Source organism: Quercus lobata, chromosome 10, assembly GCF_001633185.2.
Source record: "Quercus lobata isolate SW786 chromosome 10, ValleyOak3.0 Primary Assembly, whole genome shotgun sequence".
Classification (NCBI taxonomy): Eukaryota; Viridiplantae; Streptophyta; class Magnoliopsida; order Fagales; family Fagaceae; genus Quercus; species Quercus lobata.
Genome location: NC_044913.1, coordinates 27,108,950 through 27,127,555, shown reverse-complemented (window position 1 = coordinate 27,127,555; position 18,606 = coordinate 27,108,950). Strand labels below are relative to the sequence as shown.

The window sequence follows — 18,606 nt, the reverse complement described above, 5'->3', positions numbered from 1 at the left end:
TTTTACTTTTCAAAGAGTTCAATTATTATATATACATAATTAAAATTATATAAAAAAAAAAAAAAAACTCTTTCAATCTATTTAATAATATGATTCAGATTTTGATGTTGATTTTTTTTTACCCTTTTAATCTTACGGTTTCAAGAATTTTAAGGTATTTGATTTTTACTTGGACTCCTTTTAAGTGGAGAATGTGTATATATATATATATATATATATATATATATATACACACACATGGTTAGTTGTTTTTTTTTTTTTTTTTGATGAAATTTTGTGTTGTTTAGAACTCTACTTTGATTGAAACAATTTATGTTTGTATTTTTAAGTTGTTATTTTTTTTTTTTCAATCTAATTGAAGAAATTAAAAAATTAAAAAAAATTATAGTGAGGTGTAAAAAATTTAAAATAATAATAATAATGATGTGGCAAGTTTTGGAGAGGTCAACAAAAAGTTAAAGGCTTTGATTTAAGTTTGAGTTTGAGTTTAAGTTAGACTTGTTAGAGAGATAGAGTTTCATTCCTTGTTAAGTTTGGATTATACAAAAATAATTTTGTTTTAAAAAAAATGATAATAATGAATTTGAGTTTAAGTTGGACTTATTAAAGAGATAGAATTTCACTCATTGTTAAGTTCGAATTAAACAGAAATAATTTTGTTTTAACAATATTTATGTTTTTTTTTTTTTGAGCTGACATTATTAATTATTTTAGTCATGCAAAGACGCCGTCGTATAACTAATAGTAGGCATATGCACAATATATATGAGCACCTAAATTATGCAACTGCACTTTTTAAATGTAAGAGAGAAAAGTTAAAGGTTTAAAATTATTCATTTGTTCTAATGTTAAAATTGAAAATGGATTTTTTTTTTTTTTTTAAAGTTTAACAATCTTAGTTCTTAAAAGACAATTGTATATATATATTTTTTACTTTACTTTAATAATTAATTTTTTAATAAAGATATAAACAAACTATTAACTTAGAAGTAACGTGAAAAGCAATATAAAACAAAGTTTTGAATTCTGTCCCGGATATTTTTTCGGATTGGCCATAAGAATAGAATATTTTGGTGTCGGAGTGTGTCGATGCACCGTTCTGAAATTACGCACCAAATATATATACATAAATTATTTAAATTACTTAATTTAGGAGTATAAAAATAAATTTCTTATACGTTGATATAATTATGAGATTGGTGATTAAAAAAAAGGTTCGGTTAATATGTACCTTCATATATTAAACCATTTATTGTTGGAAACATTTTATTGAAAGTTGAAAAAATTGTCAATATTTTTTCAATTTTCGAGAAAAATAAAAATTATCATGTGTCCTTATAAAAATCCTTAAAAAAAATCCTTAAAAAAATTCAAACTTGATGTTACGTAGTAGTTAGTACAGCTGAGATGAGATTGTTTATTTAAAAATAATCAAATACAGAAGATTGTACTTGTTGTAGATGCTCTCTCAAAAAAAAAAAAAAAAAAAAAACTTGTCGTAGATGGGTATTGGCCTATTGGGTAAAGTAAAGTAAACACTCCATTTCTTTAATTTCCTTTTTGTACTTTTCAATTTTTCAGATATTACTTTTTCTCCTTCTCTTCTCTTTACCTTCTTCACTGACCTGACTTTACCTTTTTCTTCCCTCTGTCACTTTCTTCCATTCTCACTGTACCCTCTCGGCCTCTCATGATCTACTCATCGTTTAGCTTTTCTCAAAAATAAAAAACTCATCGTTTAGTTCTTTGTTCCCTCTCAGGAGCACTGAAATTTCTAGGAAGTGGAAGTACTCAGAAAAATATAATAAAACAGACCAGTGGAAATTTCTTGTAATATTTCCTAAAAGGAGCACTGAAATTTCATCACTTTCAAAATTCTAGGTCCTCTCCAAATTCTCTCCCTAGTCTTCTCTCTCTTCATTTGCAAATTTCAGATTGGATTCGACGCTTTTTCAAAACTACGCAAGTCTGGTTGGGGATCAAGTTATTTCTTCTTCCCTAATTTATTTTCTCTTTAATCGTTTTTCGGTTCTAAATTTCTAATTGATTGTTTTTTGTTTTTTGGTTTTTTTAAATTTTGCATGCAGATCTATTTTTCTAATGGCTTTATTGGACATGAAAACGGACTCGTCATCTTTCCCAAGTTCTTCTTCAGCTGCTGCCCGATGGAATTATGACGTCTTTCTCAGTTTCAGAGGCGAGGACACCCGCTACAATTTTGTGGGTCATCTTTACGAAGCTTTGATACAAAAAGGCATTCACACTTTTAAAGACGATAAAAACCTTGACAGAGGAAAACCCATCTCACCAGAGCTGTTGAAAGCAATAGGGGAGTCGAGATTTGCTATCGTCATTATCTCAAAAGACTACGCATCTTCAGCTTGGTGCTTAGATGAACTTGCACACATCATTCACTGCAAGAAAGAGATGGGAATGACAACTCTGCCTGTTTTTCACCATGTGGATCCATCCGATATACGGAAACAACTGGGAACTTTTGAGCAGGCATTTATTGAACATGAAAAAAAGGAGAACAAAGAGAGGGTGGAGAAATGGAGAGATGCTTTGAGAGAAGTGGGCAGCCTGAGCGGATGGCATTTAAAGGAATATTGGTAATTTAACTTCAACTTATTTATTTCTTTTAAATGTTTAGATGACCCACTTCATATATGTAACTTTATTTGGAACCTTAAGCAAATCTATGTACATGTTTATTCTACTTCTTTTAATTTGTCCTCAGTGAATCAATTTATATATTTTTGTTTCAGTCAGCAGAATTAAACTTTAAATATGTATCGTATTCTTTGTGTGACCTATTGGTGGCTCAAACTCAATGCATATTGTACTTTGTTCATTGCAGCTCTGAGATAGAAAACATCAAAGACATCGTGGGATGTATATCGCTTTGCTTGAAATATGATGAATTACCATACATTGCCAAGGACCTAGTAGGAATAAACTCTCGAATGGAGGAATTTGAGTTGCGTTTAGCTTTAGGGTCAAACGATGTTCGCTATATAGGGATTTGGGGGATGGGGAGAATGGGCAAGACAACTCTTGCTAGAGTTGTTTATTATATGGTTTCTATTAAATTTGAAGCTTGTAGTTTTATTGAGGATGTTAGGGAAAGATCTGAAAGAGATGGTTTAGTTAAACTACAACAGGATCTTATTTCTGATATTTTGATGGGAACAGATTTGAAAATTAGAGATAAGTATGATGGAGTTATCAAGATCAGGAATAGGTTACGTTGTAAAAGGATTCTTCTTGTCCTTGATGATGTAGATAAATTGGACCAGTTGAAATTCTTAGTTGGGGAGCATGATTGGTTTGGTCCGGGCAGTAGAATTATCATAACAACAAGAGATGAGCATGTGTTGAAAACACATGAAGTAAATGAAATATATGAAGTTGATGGATTGAATGGTGAACATGCTCTTCAACTATTTTCATCAAAAGCCTTTCAAGGCAAACATGTCCTAGATGATTATTTAGAGCTGTCTAAACATTTTTTGAATTATGCTAGGGGCCTTCCATTAGCTCTTGAGGTTTTAGGTTCATTTTTGAATGGAAAAAGTATTGCTGAATGGAAAAGTGCATTAGAGAGGCTCAAAGATTTTCCTGAGAGAATCATTCTCCAAGCACTTAAAATAAGTTTCGATGGACTCCATGACGCAGAGAAGGAAATATTCCTACATATTGCATGCTTCCTTAACCACAAGGGGAAAGATCATGTATTAGAAGTACTGGATAGTCTTGGCCTTCACCCTGTCATTGGATTGAAGGAACTCATTGATAAATCCCTCTTGAAAATTATGTATAAGAATATAGTGTGGATGCATGATTTACTAGAAGAAATGGGGAAGGACATAGTTCGGAACGAGTGCCTTGATGATCCTGGGAAGCGTAGTAGATTGTGGTGTTATAAGGACATTGAAAACGTGTTGAAAAAAAATAAGGTAAGAGGTTATTTAGAGAATTTGAGCTCATTCCCTACCTTCTTGTATAACAATTTTGAAATTTAAATTGTTATGCTAATAATATATTTTGCAATTCACCAATTCCTTCTTGATTATTAGGGAATGAAAGCAGTTCAAGCCATGCATATTTTGAGTAATTATGATGATGATGAAGATGAAGATGAAGATGAAGTAAAAGGGACATGTTGGAGCCCTGAGGCCATTTCACAAATGTACAATCTTAAATTTCTTGCAATTGATGGTATTTTCCATGACCCTCAACATCTTCCAAATTCTTTAAGAGTTCTTTGTTGGAGGTATTATCCTTCAAATTCTCTACCGTCAACTTTCTAGCCAGATGAGCTTGTTATGCTTTGTTTGCCAAAGAGTAGAATTGAACAACTTTTGATAGGAATAAAGGTAATTGTGTTATTAAGTACTCACAACTTTGCATTTAAATTTCAATCAATCAGACACTAGGAAACTCATCAACTTGACTTCTTTTTTAACTTTTTTTTTTATTTCTTAAAACAGAATTTTGACAAGTTGAAGATCATCGACTTGTCTAGCTCGGGCTTTATTATATCCCCAAACTTCACTGGAGTCCCAAATCTTGAGAAATTAACTCTTTCATATTGTCAACAATTACGTGAACTTCATCCATCCGTTCGAATTCTTAAAAAGCTTGTTCATTTTCATCTAAAGTCTTGCAAAAATCTTGTGTGTCTTCCTAGTATCATTTGTAGTTTGAATTCACTTGAACAGCTTGATCTTTGTGGGTGCTCAAATTTTGACAACTTGCCGGAGAACCTAGGGAATCTCAAAGGTCTCAAGATGCTTCATTTGAGTGGAACAGCTATAAAAGAGCTGCCTTCATCAATTGCTGGTTTGACAGCTCTTACTTCATTGATTCTCCAAGGTTGTAAGAATCTTGTGTGCCTTCCTAGCACCATTTGTAGTTTGAAATTGCGAGAATGTCTTGATCTTTCTTATTGCTCAAATTTTGACAACTTGCCGGAGAACTTAGGTAATCTCAAAGGTCTCAAGATGCTTCATTTGAGTGGAACAGCTATAAAACAGCTGCCTTCATCAATTGATGGTTTGACAGCCCTTACTTCATTGACTCTCCAATATTGTAAGAATCTTGTGTGCCTTCCTAGCATCATTTGTAGTTTGAAATTGCGAGAATGTCTTGATCTTTCTTATTACTCAAATTTTGACAACTTGCCGGAGAACCTAGGTAATCTCAAAGGTCTCAAGATGCTTCATTTGAGTGGAACAGCTATAAAACAGCTGCCTTCATCAATTGATGGTTTGACAGCCCTTATTTCATTGACTCTCCAATATTGTAAGAATCTTGTGTGCCTTCCTAGCACCATTTGTAGTTTGAAATTGTGAGAATGTCTTGATCTTTCTTATTGCTCAAATTTTGATAACTTGCCGGAGAACCTAGGTAATCTCAAAGGTCTCAAGATGCTTCATTTGAGTGAAACAGCTATAAAACAGCTGCCTTCATCAATTGATGGTTTGACAGCCCTTACTTCATTGACTCTCCAATATTGTAAGAATCTTGTGTGCCTTCCTAGTACCATTTGTAGTTTGAAATTGTTGGAATGTCTTGATCTTTCTAGATGCTTAAATTTTGACAACTTGCCAGAGAACCTAGGTAATCTCAAAGGTCTCAAGATGCTTCATTTGAGTGGAACAGCTATAAAAGAGCTGCCTTCATCACTCGATGGTTTGACAGCCCTGACTTCATTGCGTCTCAAAGATTGTAAGAATCTTGTGTGCCTTCCTAGCACCATTTGTAGTCGGAAATTGCAGAAATGTCTTGATCTTTCTAGATGCTCAAATTTTGACAACTTGCCGGAGAACCTAGGGAATCACAAAGGTCTCAAGTATCTTTATTTGAGTGGAACAGCTATAAAAGAGCTGCCTTCATCAATTGATGGTTTGACAGCCCTTACTTCATTGCGTCTCAAAGATTGTAAGAATCTTGTGTGCCTTCCTAGCACCATTTGTAGTCTGAAATTGCTGCAATGTCTTGATCTTTCTGGATGCCCAAATTGTGACAACTTGTTGGAGAACCTAGGGAATCTCAAAGGTCTCAATTATCTTTATTTGAGTGGAACAGCTATAAAAGAGCTGCCTTCATCAATTGATGGTTTGACAGACCTTACTTCATTGATTCTCCAAGGTTGTAAGAATCTTGTGTGCCTTCTTAGCACCATTTGTAGTTTGAAATTGCTGGAATCTCTTGATCTTTCTGGATGCTCAAATTATGACAACTTGCCGGAGAACCTAGGGAATCTCAAAGGTCTCAAGGAGCTCGATTTGAGTAAAACAGCTATAAAAGAGCTGCCTTCATCAATCGATGGTTTGATAGCCCTTACTTCATTGATTCTCAAAGATTGTAAAAATCTTGTGTGCCTTCCTAACACCATTTGTAGTTTGAAATTGCTGGAATGTCTTGATCTTTCTAGATGCTCAAATTGTGACAACTTGCCGGAGAACCTAGGGAATCTCAAAGGTCTCAAGGAGCTCGATTTGAGTGAAACAGCTATAAAAGAGCTGCCTTCATCAATCGATGGTTTGATAGCCCTTACTTCATTGATTCTCCTAGGTTGTAAGAATCTTGTGTGCCATCCTAACACCATTTGTAGTTTGAAATTGCTGGAATGTCTTGATCTTTCTGGATGCGCAAATTGTGACAACTTGCCGGAGAACCTAGGGAATCTCAAAGGTCTCAAGGAGCTCGATTTGAGTGAAACAGCTATAGAAGAGCTACCTTCATCAATCGATGGTTTGATAGCCCTTACTTCATTGATTCTCCAAGGTTGTAAGAATCTTGTGTGCCTTCCTAGCACCATTTGTAGTTTGAAATTGCTGGAATCTCTTGATCTTTCTGGATGGCCAAATTGTGACAACTTGCCGGAGAACCTAGGGAATCTCAAAGGTCTCATGAAGCTTTATTTGAGTGGAACAGCTATAAAAGAGCTGCCTTCATCAATCGATGGTTTGACAGCCCTTACTTCATTGCGTCTCAAAGATTGTAAGAATCTTGTGTGCCTTCCTAGCACCATTTGTAGTCTGAAATTGCTGCAATGTCTTGATCTTTCTGGATGCTCAAATTGTGACAACTTGCCGGAGAACCTAGGGAATCTCAAAGGTCTCAAGGAGCTTGATTTGAGTGAAACAGCTATAAAAGAGCTGCCTTCATCAATCGATGGTTTGATCGCCCTTATTTCATTGATTCTCCAAGGTTGTAAAAATTTTGTGTGCCTTCCTAGCACCATTTGTAGGTTGAAATTGCTGGAATCTCTTAATCTTTCTGGATGCTCAAATTTTGACAACTCGCCGGAGAACCTTGGGAATCTCAAAGGTCTCAATTAACTTTATTTGAGTGGAACAGCTATAAAAGAGCTGCCTTCATCAATTGATGGTTTGACAGCCCTTACTTCATTGCTTCTCAAAGATTGTAAGAATCTTGTATGCCTTCCTAGCGCCATTTGTAGTCTGAAATTGCTGCAATGTCTTTATCTTTCTGGATGCGCAAATTGTGACAACTTGCCGGTGAACCTAGGGAATCTCAAAGGTCTCAAGAAGCTTTATTTGAGTGGAACAGCTATAAAAGAGCTGCCTTCATCAATTGATGGTTTGACAGCCCTTACTTCATTGCGTCTCAAAGATTTTAAGAATCTTGTATGCCTTCCTAGCGCCATTTGTAGTCTGAAATTGCTGCAATGTCTTTATCTTTCTGGATGCGCAAATTGTGACAACTTGCCGGTGAACCTAGGGAATCTCAAAGGTCTCAAGAAGCTTTATTTGAGTGGAACAGCTATAAAAGAGCTGCCTTCATCAATTGATGGTTTGACAGCCCTTACTTCATTGCGTCTCAAAGATTTTAAGAATCTTGTATGCCTTCCTAGCGCCATTTGTAGTCTGAAATTGCTGCAATGTCTTTATCTTTCTGGATGCGCAAATTGTGACAACTTGCCGGTGAACCTAGGGAATCTCAAAGGTCTCAAGAAGCTTTATTTGAGTGGAACAGCTATAAAAGAGCTGCCTTCATCAATTGATGGTTTGACAGCCCTTACTTCATTGCGTCTCAAAGATTTTAAGAATCTTGTATGCCTTCCTAGCGCCATTTGTAGTCTGAAATTGCTGCAATGTCTTTATCTTTCTGGATGCGCAAATTGTGACAACTTGCCGGTGAACCTAGGGAATCTCAAAGGTCTCAAGAAGCTTTATTTGAGTGGAACAGCTATAAAAGAGCTGCCTTCATCAATTGATGGTTTGACAGCCCTTACTTCATTGCGTCTCAAAGATTTTAAGAATCTTGTGTGCCTTCCTAGCACCGTTTGTAGTCTGAAATTGCTGCAATGTCTTGATCTTTCTGGATGCCCAAATTGTGACAACTTGCCGGAGAACCTAGGGAATCTCAAAGGTCTCAAGAAGCTTTATTTGAGTGGAACAGCTATAAAAGAGTTGCCTTCATCAATTGATGGTTTGATAGCCCTTACTTCATTGCGTCTCAAAGATTGCAAGAATCTTGTGTGCCTTCCTAGCACCATTTGTAGTTTGAAGTTGCTGGAATGTTTTGATCTTTCTGGATGCTCAAATTGTGACAACTTGCCGGAGAACCTAGGGAATCTCAAAGGTCTCAAGTATCTTTATTTGAGTGGGACAGCTATAAAAGAGCTGCCTTCATCAATCGATGGTTTGACAGACCTTACTTCATTGATTCTCCAAGGTTGTAAGAATCTTGTGTGCCTTCCTACCACGAGTTGTAGTTTGAAATGGTTGGAATGTCTTGATGTTTCTGGATGCTCAAATTGTGACAACTTACTAGAGAACCTAGGGAATCTCAAAGGTCTCAAGATGCTTCGTTTGAGTGGAACAGCTATAAAAGAGCTGCCTTCATCAATTGATGGTTTGACAACTCTTACTTCATTGATTCTCCGAGGTTGTAAGAATCTTGTGTGCCTTCCTAGAACCATTTGTAGGCTGAAATTGCTGGAATCTCTTGATCTTTCTGGATGCTTAAATTTTGACAACTTGCCGGAGAACCTAGGGAATCTCGAAGGTCTCAAGTATCTTTCTTTGAGTGGAACAGCTATAAAAGAGTTTCTTTCATCAATCGATGGTTTGACAGACCTTACTTCATTGATTCTCCATGGTTGTAAGAATCTTGTGTGCCTTCCTAGCACCATTTGTAGTTTGAAATTGCTGCAATGTCTTGATGTTTCTGGATGCTCAAATTGTGACAACTTGCCGGAGAACCTAGGGAATCTCAAAGGTCTCAAGATGCTTCGTTTGAGTGGAACAGCTATAAAAGAGCTGCCTTCTTCAATTGATGGTTTGACAGCTCTTACTTCATTGATTCTCCAAGGTTGTAAGAATCTTGTGTGTCTTCCTGGCACCATTTGTAGTCTGAAATTGCTGGAATCTCTTGATCTTTCTGGATGCTTAAATTTTGACAACTTGCCGGAGAACCTAGGGAATCTCGAAGGTCTCAAGTATCTTTCTTTGAGTGGAACAGCTATAAAAGAGCTGCCTTCATCAATCGATGGTTTGGCAGCCCTTACTTCATTGATTCTCCAAGGTTGTAAGAATCTTGTGTGTCTTTCTAGCACCATTTGTAGTTTGAAATTGCTGGAATCTCTTGATCTTTCTGGATGCTTAAATTTTGACAACTTGCCGGAGAACCTAGGGAATCTCGAAGGTCTCAAGTATCTTTCTTTGAGTGGAACAGCTATAAAAGAGCTGCCTTCATCAATCGATGGTTTGGCAGCCCTTACTTCATTGATTCTCCAAGGTTGTAAGAATCTTGTGTGTCTTTCTAGCACCATTTGTAGTTTGAAATTGCTGGAATCTCTTGATCTTTCTGGATGCTTAAATTTTGACAACTTGCCGGAGAACCTAGGGAATCTCGAAGGTCTCAAGTATCTTTCTTTGAGTGGAACAGCTATAAAAGAGCTGCCTTCATCAATCGATGGTTTGACAGCCCTTACTTCATTGATTCTCCAAGGTTGTAAAAATCTTGTGTGCCTTTCTAGCACCATTTGTAGTTTGAAATTGCTGGAATCTCTTGATCTTTTTGGATGTTTTTATTTTTACAACTTGCTGGAGAACCTAGGGAATCTCAAAGGTCTCAAGTATCTTTATTTGAGTGGAACAGCTATAAAAGAGCTGCCTTCATCAATCGATGGTTTGACAGCTCTTACTTCATTGATTCTCCAAGGTTGTAAGAATCTTGTGTGCCTTCCTAGCACCATTTGTAGTTTGAAATTGTTGCAATGGCTTGATGTTTCTGGATGTTCAAATTGTGACAACTTGCCAGGGAACTTAGGGAATCTCAAAGGTCTCAAGATGCTTCGTTTGAGTGGAACAACTATAAAAGAGCTGCCTTCATCAATTGATGGTTTGACAGCTCTTACTTCATTGATTCTCCAAGGTTGTAAGAATCTTGTGTGCCTTCCTAGCACCATTTGTAGTTTGAAATTGCTGGAATGTCTTGATGTTTCTGGATGCTCAAATTGTGACAACTTACTAGAGAATCTAGGGAATCTCAAAGGTCTCAAGATGCTTTGTTTGAGTGGAACAGCTATAAAAGTGCTGCCTTCATCAATTGATGGTTTGACAACTCTTACTTCATTGATTCTCCAAGGTTGTAAGAATCTTGTGTGCCTTCCTAGCACCATTTGTAGTTTGAAATTGCTGCAATGGCTTGATGTTTCTGGATGCTCAAATTTTTACAACTTGCTGGAGAACCTAGAGAATTTCAAAGGTCTCAAGTATCTTTATTTGAGTAGAACAGCTATAAAAGAGCTGCCTTCATCAATCGATGGTTTGATAGCTCTTACTTCATTGATTCTCCAAGGTTGTAAGAATCTTGTGTGCCTTCCTAGCACCATTTGTAGTTTGAAATTGCTGGAATGTCTTGATGTTTCTGGATGCTCAAATTGTGACAACTTACTAGAGAACCTAGGGAATCTCAAAGGTCTCAAGATGCTTTGTTTGAGTGGAACAGCTATAAAGGAGCTGCCTTCATCAATTGATGGTTTGACAGCTCTTACTTCATTGATTCTCCAAGGTTGTAAGAATCTTGTGTGCCTTCCTAGCACCATTTGTAGTTTGAAATTGCTGGAATGTCTTGATGTTTCTGGATGCTCAAATTGTGACAACTTACTAGAGAACCTAGGGAATCTCAAAGGTCTCAAGATGCTTTGTTTGAGTGGAACAGCTATAAAGGAGCTGCCTTCATCAATTGATGGTTTGACAGCTCTTACTTCATTGATTCTCCAAGGTTGTAAGAATCTTGTGTGCCTTCCTAGCACCATTTGTAGTTTGAAATTGCTGGAATGTCTTGATGTTTCTGGATGCTCAAATTGTGACAACTTACTAGAGAACCTAGGGAATCTCAAAGGTCTCAAGATGCTTTGTTTGAGTGGAACAGCTATAAAGGAGCTGCCTTCATCAATTGATGGTTTGACAGCTCTTACTTCATTGATTCTCCAAGGTTGTAAGAATCTTGTGTGCCTTCCTAGCACCATTTGTAGTTTGAAATTGCTGGAATGTCTTGATGTTTCTGGATGCTCAAATTGTGACAACTTACTAGAGAACCTAAGGAATCTCAAAGGTCTCAAGATGCTTCGTTTGAGTGGAACAGCTTTAAATGTGCTGCCTTCTTCAATTGATGGTTTGACAGACCTTACTTTATTGATTCTCCAAGGTTGTAAAAATCTTGTGTGCCTTCCTAGCACCATTTGTAGTTTGAAATTGCTGGAATCTCTTGATCTTTCTGGATGCTCAAATTTTGACAACTTGCCCGAGAACCTAGTGAATCTCAAAGGTCTCAAGTATCTTTCTTTGAGTGGAACTGCTATAAAAGAGCTGCCTTCATCAATCGATGGTTTGACAGCCCTTACTTCATTGATTCTCCAAGGTTGTAAAAATCTTGTGTGCCTTCCTTGCACCATTTGTAGTTTGAAATTGCTGGAATCTCTTGATCTTTCTGGATGCTCAAATTATGACAGCTTGCCGGAGAACCTAGGGAATCTCAAAGGTCTCAAGAATCTTCACTTGAGTGGAACATCTATAAGAGAGCTACCTTCATCAATTGATGGTTTGACAACCCTTACTTTATTGATTCTTAAAGATTGTAAGAATCTTGTGTGTCTTCCTAGCTCCATTTGTAGTTTGAATTCACTTGAAGGGCTTGATCTTTGTGGTTGCTCAAATTTTGACAACTTGCCGGAGAACCTAGGGAATCTCAAAGGTCTCAAGAATCTTCACTTGAGTGAACTTCTGTAAAAGAGCTGCCTTCATCAATTGATGGTTTGACAATCCTTACTTCGTTGAGTCTTAACGATTGTAAGAATGTTGTGTGTCTTCCTTGCACCATTTGTTGTTTGAATTCATTTGAAGGGCTTGATCTTTGTGGGTGCTCAAATTTTGACATAGTGCCGGAGAACCTAGGAAATCTCAAAGGTCTCAAGAATCTTCACTTGGGTGGAACAGCTATAAAAGAGTTGCCTCCATCAATTGATGGTTTGACAACTCTTACTTCATTGACTCTTAGGAGTTGCAAAAATCTTGTGTCTTCCTAACTCAATTTGTTGTTTGATATCGCTAGAATGTCTTGAGATTTCTGGGTGCTCAAGTTTTGAATACTTGCCAGAGAATCTAGGGATTGTCAAAGGCCTAAAGAAGCTTGGTTTGAGTGGAACAGCTATAAAAGAGTTGCCTTCATCAATTGAACATTTGATACACCTTACTTCATTGACTTTGCTTGATTGCTTTAAACTTGTGTGTCTTCCTAACACAACTTGTGGTTTTAAGTTCCATGGCACTCTTGATCTTTCTACATGCTCAAGATTCATAAACTTGCCAGAGATCCCATGGATAATCGAAGGTCTATTGATGCTTGATTTGAGTAATATAGTTATAGAAGAGATGCCTTCATCAATTGGCCGTTTGACTAACCTTATTGCATTGACTCTTAAGATTTTGCATAAATCTTGTGTGCCTTCCTAGCACCATTTGTAGTTTGAAATCGCTTAAATCTCTTGATCTTTTTGGATGCTTAAAATTCAAAAACTTGCCAAAGAACATAGGAAATATGAAAGATTTGGAGGTGCTCAATTTGTGTTGGACATCCATAATCGAGTTTCCTTCTTCCATTGTTCTCCTTAAAAATCTCAAACATCTATATATTCGTGGATGGAAATTATCTGAATTTTTTTCGAAGTCAGCAAGTCTTGAGTTGATGGACCCATTATTGAATTTACCATTTTCCCAGCCAACGAGTCCTCTGGAGTGCATAGGATTGCCGTCATTTTTATATTCTTCCCTGCCAACAAGTCCTGTTTTAGTGGGCTTATTATTGCCTTCCTTATTGGGTCTGCATTCTTTAACATATTTGCATATTAATGATTGCGATCTTTTGTCAATCCCCGATGACATTGGCTGCTTGACATCTTTAGAATGCTTAAACCTAAGTGGAAATAATTTTGTTTCTCTTCCTGAAAGCATGTCCCAACTCTTTAATCTTCGAAGACTCTATTTGGAGGGTTGCAAGAGGCTTCAATCATTGGGAAAGGTTCCGTCAACTATTGATTCTGTAATTGCAAACGATTGTAGCTCACTGGAGAGATTGCCAGAACTACAATTTTATCCTTTTATGTCAGATCACTCCCTTTTCCAATGTTTCAACTGCTTCAAATTGGTTGACTATATTCAAAATGGCAGTAACATGCTTCAGGTCTCTCTCTCTCTCTCTCTCAATTCCTAATATTATGCCTTGTTTATTTCAGGGACTACCAAATATTGTTATTCCTGGAGGTGAAATTCCAAAATGGTTTAGCAATGAGTTTCAGGGTGATAATATACAATTGTCTTTTCCTAGGTGTGATGAGCTAATGGGAATTGTGTTGTGTGTTGTTTTTGTACCCAATGGGTCACATCAATATCATAGAAATTGGAATTTTACATGTATTTTTCAGCTCAATGGACTTAAGATTGCAGATTTCTCACAATCTTATTATTTTACGACAAAATATGGTAGAATTGAATCACCTCATATTTGGCTGCTATATTTGTCCACTCACCATTCCTCCAATTGGGGCAAAATATGTAGTCGCATTGATGCCAATGGATTCAGTCAACTCAAGATTCAAATATTTGCAGAGGTGGTGGAGAAAATTGTGGTTCAGTTGGTATACAAGCAAGACATGGAAGATCCCAATCAAACCATGGCGCAGTGCATCAGCAACAACAGCACACTGTATGAGGATTTTGGTGTAGTACATCATGATATTGACAATTCACCCATAGAAAGTAGCAAAATAAGCAAAGCCGTGATGTGGATGATGGGGCTGGACCTAGTAGAGAAGGCTACTCTAATGAGGAACCACAGCCAAAGTGGATTCAAAGGGAAATTTTCGACGACTTTGCCAGTAAGTGAACATCTTTTCTTCTTACTACTTTGCAGGTCACCATCTTTTTTATTTTTTAATCAGGTTAGTATAATACAAATTTTTCTTGTTGTCTTGGTGAACTTTTATTTAGTGGAAGGAGGGGATCAAATATCCAAGAAGCTTGAATCCATTCATGGAGGGAAGAAGGATATTTACCAAGACATTGAAGATCCCAATCAAACTTTGACACAGTTAAGCATTAACAGCAGGAAGCTCTATGAGGAACTGGGTGATCTCAGCCATGATTCTTACAATTCAGCTGCAGAAGTTAGCAGAAATAAGCGAAGACTTGATGAGGAAGATGGGGCTGAACCTAGCGGAGAAGGCTACTCTAACAATGAACCACATCCAAAGACTTGGAGGATGTATGGCTGATATTAGGAACGTTTCGAATTCTTTGCCTGTAAGTCATCATCTTTTTCCTTGCTATTACAGTTTAAGAGTCTTGATGTTCGCTTTTATTTTTTTGGGGAGGTGAATCCAATGAAATGAAAGTGTGGGTTTGAATTGCCAGGTTTAAATTGGCATGATAAAAATGTTAATTTGTTATATGTATAAATTGGAGTTTTTCTTTGTAGATTTTTTACCCCTTTTTTGAGAGGGAAAAAAGAAAGTTCAAAGTATTTTGCTAGTTAACATTACCTTTCGGCATTCACACCCCATTCACCACAAACTCAAAAATTAAAATCATTCCTTCCTCAAAAAAAATAAAAAAATCATTACATATCACTTTTCTTTTTTCTTTTTCTTTTTTTTTAAATTTTTTTCATCAGGTTTGAATAATACAGATTTTTTTCTTTACTTGTTGGGGAACCTTTTTATAATGGAAGGAGAGTGCTACTATAATGAGGATCCACAGCCAAAGAGCATTCAAAACTCAAAGGATTAATAGCTGATTTTGAAGAATCTAATGAAAATGACCTGGAAGGCTAAACGTTTGCTGTTCATTACCTGTAAGTCATTACTTTTCTTCCTACCAATTTCAAAATATTGTGATACTTGTACCTTAGTGGCACCTTTTGGCACTCACATCCAAATTGACCCAAACTCAAAAATTAATATCATGCCGTATCACCTTTTTTTTTTTTTTTTTTTCATGTGGGAATAACACAAATTTTTCTTGTTGGTGAACTTTTATTTAATTAATGGAATGATTGGGTCAAACGTCTGAGAAGCTTGAAGCCTTTGCCAAAGTGGATAGTTAGAAGAGCGTCAATGTAGAAGTATTAGCCAAGTAGCTATGCTCCTCTCACACTCACCTTGGGCTCTTGCGAAAGTGGTCAAGGACCCAAAATGCTCAAGCATTTAAATTAACTGTCAATTGGCTCTTATTATTGATTAAATCTCTTCTTTTTTTTTTTTTTTTGGTGTCCTCCAAATGTAATGCTCTGGTAAACTTCTAATGCAATACAGATATAAATCCTTCCTATCAACCCCTTCTTGTTAACACAAAGTTACTATCAAATGGGTTGGAGAAGTATAATGGAAGCGAGAAAGGTTGCACAGTTGAGTTACTGTTGGATGATAGTGATGGAATACAGGTTAACATCTGGGAAGATAGGCAGCTGCTGACACCAAGTACATTCAGGGTGGTTTTTCTCAGAAATCCTCAATCTGCAGCAAACTATGTGTGTGACGTGCTGGATGGTAATGCAAAGACTTGCAGAAGGATTGTTCTGGACAGTTTGTTCATGCCACAAGAAGCTGTTATCATTCAAAGCATTCCGTGAAATTCTCAACATTTTGATTACAGTATCTTTTGGGTGGGCGCAGAAATTGGAGATTTTCCAATTTGGATTGCATATGATTTGTCAGACCATGAGGCAGTTTCAGGTTTAGAAGAGGCTTCAAACAATCACAGCTCAACAATTATGTGGAAGAAACTGTGGAAGGCTCGGGTGCCTAACAAGATTGTTTTTCATGGCCTGCTCTTCAGTTTATCTTACCCACAAAGCCTCATCTATTTTCCAAATGCATCATCTCGTTGGTAATTTGTGAGCAGTGTAATGAAGTTCCTGAAACCAGTTTACATGCTTTGTGGTCTTGCCCAGACGCCAAAGGTATGGCAATTACTTTAAGGCATAAACTTTATCCCACACTAACCTATAACTTGACTGATCTATTCTACTGGATGCTGCACCACAAGAATACTTTGTCACTGAAACTATTTCCCACTCTGTCATGGAAATTATGGCGCACAGAAATGTAGAAAGATTTGGGGAACCAGGAGTACAGAAATCCACTTGGTATATATAGGTATGTTGATGCATGAACACTACTTGGCTGCAAAATTTCGTCTGAGATACTGCAGAAAATACATATCCTAATATGGAAGCCCCCACAGTTACCTTACTCCAAGGTAAATGTTGCAGTGATTAGAGATTTCAATGTAAATTTTGTTGCAGCTAAGGTTGAGGCGATTGTGAGCCAATGCTGGCTGGAGGCTCATTTTGCAGGATTCTGGCATGTCCTACAATTTTTTAACCAGCAGGGAATTCAAGAGTTTCAACTTGAGAGCCACTTTAGTATTGCCAAATTGCCATTGCTGCTTCTAACATGGATTCCCTGCTTCTAACATGGATTCCCTGCCGCCGCCGCGCCCACCCACCCTTCCACACCACACAAAAAAAAATGACCTGAAATGCTCTGTTCAACAAAGTGAAACTAGCAATATCTAATTTCAGATGCTGCGAGTTTAATTTTGTGGACAAAAGTTGTAATAATGCTCCTCTAGTTTTAGCAGATCTTGGATGTAAAAATTGCGCCACTGAGATTTGGCTACTTGATAATTTTGTGAAATGCAATGTAAATTCTGCCGCTTTTATTTAAAAAATATATATATATACATACACACACGTACAGTATTACATATTGATATTTTTCTTTCCAATGTAACGGTTTATTATATTAAATAATTGTTGTTTTTCTTTTTCTCCAACAGTTGCAACATGTATAATGTTTTTTTCCCCTTCCCTGCATTTGGCTCTCTGATTCATATTGAGAAATTTCAAACAGAAACTTCGCTTGGCTCATGCGTTCACATTCAAAGGGCCTAATTTGTTTCTTCTCCAATCTTGTCCTTTAATCTTGGAATAAAGAAACATAGAAATGCCACATAAACACTGATCGAATTACACAACTTTTTAATTAATTTTTACTTATACCTAAAAAAATGTAAAAGCTTTCCTCTCCAATCATACCTAAAACTGAACCTTTTCCAGCATTTGTCACAAAATCTTTATATGCATGATTTGATTATTGGAACTTGAGAGGGAAAAAGAGGAACCAACACTCAAGAGCTTCCAAATTGAAAATATGTTAATAGTAGTTTGTAACATTGTATCCTAAAATCAATCTTTAAAAATTTGTCATAATGGTAGTTTGCCAATGTAGATGGCGTCAAGGAAACATCAAGTTTCACGAACCAAAAGTTTCTCATCATGTGATATCCAATAAAAAAAAGATATAAAATATAATAGTATTATTTTAAAAATAGTAAAGTAAATTATAATCTTAAAACTAAATACTTGTAAACTAAAATTCCCATTCAGCCTAAAAAAGAAGAAGAAGGGAAGACGCCGTGAAGGATCATGCATAGGTGACTACTTTCCTGTTGGATGATGACCTCTGGAGAAGTCAATAAATTAAATCTAATGAGTACCTATGTCTCAATGTATGAATATGATCTATACCCACCTTAAGGAAGAATTAGATCCCATTAAAAAAATAAAAAGAGGAGGAATTAGATATGGTGCCTTGGATCAGGCTGAATGGTAAACATTCAAATTGAACTCACATAACCAAAGCCCAAGTACACAAGCCGAATCAATTTTCTTATCCAAATATGAGAAGCCTAAATTGCAAAGTACGGAGTATAATCTGATTAAAGAATAACTCTTTCTTGTGCCACGACCTCCACAACTTTTCCATTGGAATTTCACACTCTTGATCAACATCATAGAAGTACCTCATTTTTGCACTGTAACTTTCAACTGTGGCCATGACATTGTAAAGGGCATTTTTAGTCCCAAGTTGCTTTTATTAAAGCATTCTCAACACCTGTCATTTCTATTATATTGATCATAATTAGGGTGTGTAGTGAACCCGCCAACCCACCAAAACTGACTGACTTTGACCCAACCCACCAAGCTGGGTCAGTTTTTAGG

The 18,606-nt window shown here is 36.5% G+C and overlaps 3 protein-coding genes across 5 annotated transcripts; all 3 read left to right on the top strand.

Annotated features, from left to right (window-relative positions):
• The first annotated feature begins 2,100 nt into the window (after positions 1 to 2,100).
• LOC115964579 (TMV resistance protein N-like) lies at positions 2,101 to 4,313 on the top strand. The gene is made up of 3 exons (XM_031083862.1): positions 2,101 to 2,612; positions 2,861 to 3,959; positions 4,080 to 4,313. The coding sequence occupies exons 1-3, from the start codon at positions 2,101 to 2,103 to the stop codon at positions 4,311 to 4,313; spliced, it is 1,845 nt and encodes a 614-aa protein (XP_030939722.1).
• On the top strand, positions 4,249 to 7,376 carry LOC115965452 (protein SUPPRESSOR OF npr1-1, CONSTITUTIVE 1-like). Of its 3 annotated transcripts, none has more exons than XM_031084683.1 (5): positions 4,249 to 4,379; positions 4,494 to 4,878; positions 4,987 to 5,094; positions 5,200 to 5,307; positions 5,413 to 7,376. In XM_031084683.1, the coding sequence occupies exons 1-5, from the start codon at positions 4,329 to 4,331 to the stop codon at positions 7,350 to 7,352; spliced, it is 2,592 nt and encodes an 863-aa protein (XP_030940543.1). In that variant the 5' UTR covers positions 4,249 to 4,328; the 3' UTR covers positions 7,353 to 7,376. The 3 variants fall into 3 exon arrangements, with proteins under 3 accessions (XP_030940543.1, XP_030940542.1, XP_030940541.1); XM_031084682.1 differs by having other exon boundaries at positions 4,494 to 5,094; positions 5,413 to 5,520; positions 5,626 to 7,376; XM_031084681.1 differs by having other exon boundaries at positions 4,494 to 5,094.
• Positions 7,354 to 17,271, top strand: LOC115965451 (receptor-like protein 11). The gene is made up of 4 exons (XM_031084680.1): positions 7,354 to 13,725; positions 13,778 to 14,419; positions 14,532 to 14,843; positions 15,271 to 17,271. Exon 1 carries the CDS (start codon positions 8,841 to 8,843, stop codon positions 12,273 to 12,275), a length of 3,435 nt encoding a protein of 1,144 aa, XP_030940540.1. The 5' UTR covers positions 7,354 to 8,840; the 3' UTR covers positions 12,276 to 13,725; positions 13,778 to 14,419; positions 14,532 to 14,843; positions 15,271 to 17,271.
• Positions 17,272 to 18,606: the final 1,335 nt, after the last annotated feature.

Excerpts from the sequence above, each read along its gene's own strand:
- LOC115965451 (XM_031084680.1), top strand. The coding sequence starts at position 8,841 with ATGCTTCGTTTGAGTGGAACAGCTATAAAAGAGCTGCCTTCATCAATT.
- LOC115964579 (XM_031083862.1), top strand. The coding sequence starts at position 2,101 with ATGGCTTTATTGGACATGAAAACGGACTCGTCATCTTTCCCAAGTTCT. Across the intron at positions 2,613-2,860 it reads TGGCATTTAAAGGAATATTG|CTCTGAGATAGAAAACATCA; the intron begins GTAATTTAACTT and ends TGTTCATTGCAG. Across the intron at positions 3,960-4,079 it reads ACGTGTTGAAAAAAAATAAG|GGAATGAAAGCAGTTCAAGC; the intron begins GTAAGAGGTTAT and ends CTTGATTATTAG.
- LOC115965452 (XM_031084681.1), top strand. The coding sequence starts at position 4,329 with ATGCTTTGTTTGCCAAAGAGTAGAATTGAACAACTTTTGATAGGAATA. Across the intron at positions 4,380-4,493 it reads AACTTTTGATAGGAATAAAG|AATTTTGACAAGTTGAAGAT; the intron begins GTAATTGTGTTA and ends TTCTTAAAACAG. Across the intron at positions 5,095-5,199 it reads TTCATTGACTCTCCAATATT|GTAATCTCAAAGGTCTCAAG; the intron begins GTAAGAATCTTG and ends CGGAGAACCTAG.